The sequence below is a fragment of the Quercus suber genome, unplaced genomic scaffold (genome assembly GCF_002906115.3).
Source record: "Quercus suber isolate HL8 unplaced genomic scaffold, Cork oak 2.0 scaffold_456, whole genome shotgun sequence".
NCBI classification, from domain to species: Eukaryota; Viridiplantae; Streptophyta; class Magnoliopsida; order Fagales; family Fagaceae; genus Quercus; species Quercus suber.
This window is the reverse complement of record NW_027069907.1, coordinates 365,491-370,334: the sequence shown is the minus strand read 5'-3', so window position 1 is coordinate 370,334 and position 4,844 is coordinate 365,491. Positions and strand designations below refer to the sequence as shown.

At 36.6% G+C, this 4,844-nt stretch overlaps 1 protein-coding gene across 1 annotated transcript; it reads left to right on the top strand.

The window, feature by feature from the left end:
- The first annotated feature begins 300 nt into the window (after positions 1–300).
- Positions 301–3,347, top strand: LOC112022849 (uncharacterized GPI-anchored protein At4g28100). Its single transcript, XM_024055475.2, has 2 exons — positions 301–1,528; positions 2,767–3,347. Exons 1-2 carry the CDS (start codon positions 893–895, stop codon positions 3,100–3,102), a joined length of 972 nt encoding a protein of 323 aa, XP_023911243.1. The 5' UTR covers positions 301–892; the 3' UTR covers positions 3,103–3,347.
- Positions 3,348–4,844: the final 1,497 nt, after the last annotated feature.

Here is a 4,844-nt window from a genome sequence, read left to right as displayed (position 1 = left end):
CAAGAGAGAAGCACTTTCCCATCAGCCTCTAAGAGGAAGATAGAGAATGAAAAAGAAAACGACACCACAAGCTGCCAAATCTTCAGACAGCCTTTCTTATCAAACCCCCCCTCCTCTGTTCTTCTGATTTCTGATTCTTTTCTCTCTCTCTACCAAACGAATCTCTTTCTGTTTCTCGTGGGCCCCCCCACCCCTCCTCCTTCACGCTTTTTTTCTTCCCCTTCTTTTAAAAAAAAAAAAAAAAATCACAACCACTTTCCACAAAAAAATAAAATAATATATGATAATGTGGTTTAATGAGTGCTCACTTTGCTTCGTGACATTGGAGCCTCCCAGACTCCAAGTCCTACTAGTTTAGTCCTCATGACCAATACACTGAAGTGAAGTGAGAGTGGGACTATTCACGTGGATTATGAATATGAAACCCCCCCATCATATAAACATCATTCTTAGTTCTTATTAGAGAGAAGAAGCTCAAGAGTCAAGAGAGGCCAAAGAGAGAGAGAGAGAGAGAGAAAAACAAACATATATTTTCATTTACTCATGTAGGGTTCTTCAATAATTGAATCTCTCCTGAATCCTTTTCTTCTTTTTCAACTTTAACCATCCCATAATTTCACAGAAACATAAAGTTCTCACCTTGATTAACCCTTTAAAAGCAACTTGGTTCAAAGTTTTCGGCTTTAGACTTTACACCCCATCTCTCTTTTCTTCCAATTTCCCAAGTGTCCTACCTTTCCCATCTTTTTCCAACTTTTCACGAAAATCATTTCTTTTTTTCTCGCTTTCCAAACAAAACCCAAGTAACCCTCTCACTACCACTCTCAGAAAACACCAAAAACCAAACCAAACCAAAAGGGTCAAACTCCCAACTCCAAAACCTTACCTTAAGATGGTGTCGTTAACGTTCATTTTCAGGTCAGCTTGCATTGTATTATGGCTAATGATTTTTAACGCTCGCGCCGGTTTACTTTCTGAACCCGTTAACGGCCACGACCAACCACTAGACCCTGGCGTGTACTCAACCCCAAACACTGTCCCAGCTTTCCCGGTTCAAACCCAGAGCCAAACCTGCCGGCTCGACCTCTCAGCCGAGCTATTCGGCGGCGTCAACGAAGCCTGCGGGAAAAACCTCGACCGAAGCCGATGCTGTCCAGTCTTAGCCGCGTGGCTTTACGCGGCTCACGCCAGGACAGCTCTACAGGTTCAATCGGCTTCGGCTCCAGCTGCTGGAGCCGAAGCCGATCTCCCAATGATGCCAGATGACTCACAGAAGTGCGTTAATGCGCTGCAGGGCTCGTTGCTGAGCCGAAACATTCGGCTCCCACAGCCAAACGCGAGTTGCGATGCTATACTTTGTTTCTGTGGGATTCGGCTGCACCAGATCAGCTCACTGAGCTGTCCAGCGGCTTTTAATGTTACTGGGTTTCATAATGCCACTCCTACTGCTGCAGTCAAAAACTTGGAGAGGAATTGCCGCAATTCTTCTTATTCTGGCTGTACTAAGTGCCTTGGGGCACTCCAAAAGGTCAGTTTTCACTTTCGATTTCAATTGTTGAACTTTCAAACTTTTTTTTTATTAAAAAAAAAATTATAGATTTTGCATTGTCAAGAATTGATTTATTAAGTGTAGTGGTTCCCGGATTTGTTATCCAACGTGGTTCTTTTTAGTTTAATAGTTTGGATTTATATGGAGGGGAGGTGGGTGGGGTGTTACCTAACTTTGAAAGTTATGTACTTAGCTTTGAAATTATGATCATATGCGAATGATTGGATTGGTCTATAATCTATATTGAGGTATGAATTAGGCTATGGGCATTCAAGCTTTTAGCGAGGCAATTACAGTGAAGGTCTCATGCATTGTTGGATTTTTATTTGTTATATTTTAGTATTGTTCCCAAATCCTGACATGTTGAGTTGGTATTTTTGAGTTATGGTATTTTTTTTATGAGATAGAGGTACTTGTTTAAGATTTATAGGTTAAATTTCTGTCCATTGGACTGAAATGAGTTCACTCCACACATTCGTTTTGTAGATTCTTACATAAAATTCTATCTGCATGACCGGATTATCATTAATCAGGACTGCTTTATTTTTGGACATGTGTCCAATGCTCTAATGCCAAATTCATTATTAATTGGGTCATAGTTAGTGCATGTTTGGTTTGGTATTTTTTAAATTCAGATATACTTTTGTCCAACCGATTTTTTTATTATTAAAAAATAAAAGCTTTTTGCCAACTTAAGATCTCTTGTTTAGCTGAAAAAAACTGAAAATTTTTTATTAAAAATATTATAGATGATAAATCTAAAAGTTAACTAAAAATAATCTTTAAAAAAAAATGTCTAATATAAACTATCCCAATTAGGCAATTACAATCATAATTTTTAAACAAAGCCAGAAAATAAGCTATAGCAAAGCCCAAGGGGACACATTTTTAACAAATGAAAAATACTGATTTGCCTCAAACCTGATGATAAGGGCACATATAACATGACAATGAAAGTTGAAGTCACACTTCGCCATTTTATGAACGTAACCACAGTCATTCCGATACACACTAGAAAATGACCTTACAATGTGCATCCTCTCCCCTTTTCCCATCTTGTCAATCACACACGATTCGGCCATTCACCAAGATTTACTTCTTACTCACGCTAACACAAATACCAAGTTCACTAATTTTTTTTTTTCCTACTTTTACGAAAATACGATAATTGAATTGGCATTGACTAAAATACCCTTGTATATTGTTGATAACTACAGCTGAAGGGTGGGTACAAAAACGGAACGGGGGACAAGCCCACAACCGACAGAGCAAGCAAGATGTTCAACAGGGACTGCCAGCTCATGGGGCTGACGTGGCTTCTTGCCCGTAACAAAACGGCGTACATACCAACGGTCTCTGCTGTATTACGCGCCATCATGTACAGTGCGCACCCTCCGCTACACGAGTCCACGTGTAGCCCCGACCAAGAGAACATGCCACTGGCCGTTGATTCCCTGCAATTTGAGAATGAGGAGTCCTCATCACCACCGTCCATTTCCTGGTTTCCCGTTTTGCCCCTAATCATTCTAGTTTCTCTGTTTCTGTTTGTTTAAAAAGGGGGGCCGTGGCCTCTCTGCCTTTTTGCCCTGGTTTTTGGTATCCCGTGTCGGGTCAGGTCACGTGAAGCTAGTTGACAAACGGGTTGTCAGGGCTGTTTTTGTCTTATTGCCCACTTGTAAATTTCAGCCTGTTTTCCATACTTGTACGTGTGAGGGTCTTACTTTTGCAGCTGTGCTAAAACATACACTATATATGTAGATTCTTTACCCTCAATTATTTTTGCCAAAATTTCAGCATTGATGAAGCCATGTTAACATGTTTTTATGCATTGCCTCTCTTCCAAATTTGAAACTGTTTGGGTAAAGGACTAGTAGAGACAACGTGAATGTAAGAACTATTGGGCAATTGACCTAATTTATGGCCTATTTGGATGGAGTGAGAAAGGTTGGGGAGCAGAGTAGAGTTAGCTTAAAAAAACTTAATTTTGTACTAAATTTACTTTACTTTACTCTTCCTTCTTCCCTCCGCCTCAATCCAAATGGATTATTAAGATTGCTTCAAATTTTATGCAAGATAATTGGTTCTACAATTATTAGACATCACAAAGTTATGTCCTTAATGTCCTACAACAAAGCGGTGGTAAGAATATTATAAATTTTTTATTAATAATTTTTATAAATTGATATATCATTCATTCTAAAAAAAAAAAATTTAGGTCAAATTATATTTTGGTTTCAAAACTTTACTAATGGTTATTTTTCCTCCCTAATTTTTTAAAAATATTTTGTGAAAGAGGTTTTTTTTCTCTTAATAATTTAGAAACAAAAATAAGAATAAAAAAAAGAGAGAACATTTTTTAATAATTTAAAGATAGAAAAAAAATTATGTTTAAGAGGACAAAAATAATTAGTTGGATTCAATCTTCATTTTAAATTAGCAATTATTATATTAAATCATGAAGATGATTTTCGTGATGTCTAGCCTTTTTATGTTGGGATTTGTGCAAAAAAGACTACAAACTGAAAGAAATCAGCTTGGATTGCGCGGATTAAACAATTTGGTACACTCGACGAGGTACCAACTCACGGAGCACAAGGAGGAGGGCATCACCCTAGCCTAGGACTGAGTATGTTGGTCGCATTGCCAATTGCAATGTAAACAATTGTATTATTGATTGAGTTGGGTTATTGTAAGACTAAATTACTTTATTTGTTGTGGGGTTATTCTGTAAATCCAGTTTTAATCTCACTTTTTACTGTATAAATAAGTAAACTAGAATTTTTTTTAAGTAAAATAATTTTTCCCTTTTTTTTTTTTTTTCATCAGATTTGAGCAAATATACCACCTAGTACTACTGGTGCCAAATCTTTCACTCTTTGGTTCGTAGATTAATTTTTACTTTACTCTTTAAAGTTTAAACTATGGGTCAAGTTCAAACTTCAAAGCCGCCACCCCAACGAAACTACGCAAATGCACAATGTTATCATTCAATTATTTATAATAGGCAAAATTGTATAATGCTAACAAATTTTGCTTAAGTATAATTTAAAAAAAAAAAATTATAAATGGAATCCTTTGATTTTACCTAAAATTCAAATTTTATAACTTCACTTTCATTAAATTAAATCCTTTAAATTTCCAATTTATTCAATATAGTCTTCCTATCAATCCCGTTAAAATTAAGTCAACAATAACACTTAAAATGACATTGTTTAAAACAACTGTTTTGGAACACTAGACAAAAATCTTCTAATGGAAGTGGATAGGAGAACTGAAGAGAACAAATTTAACATTT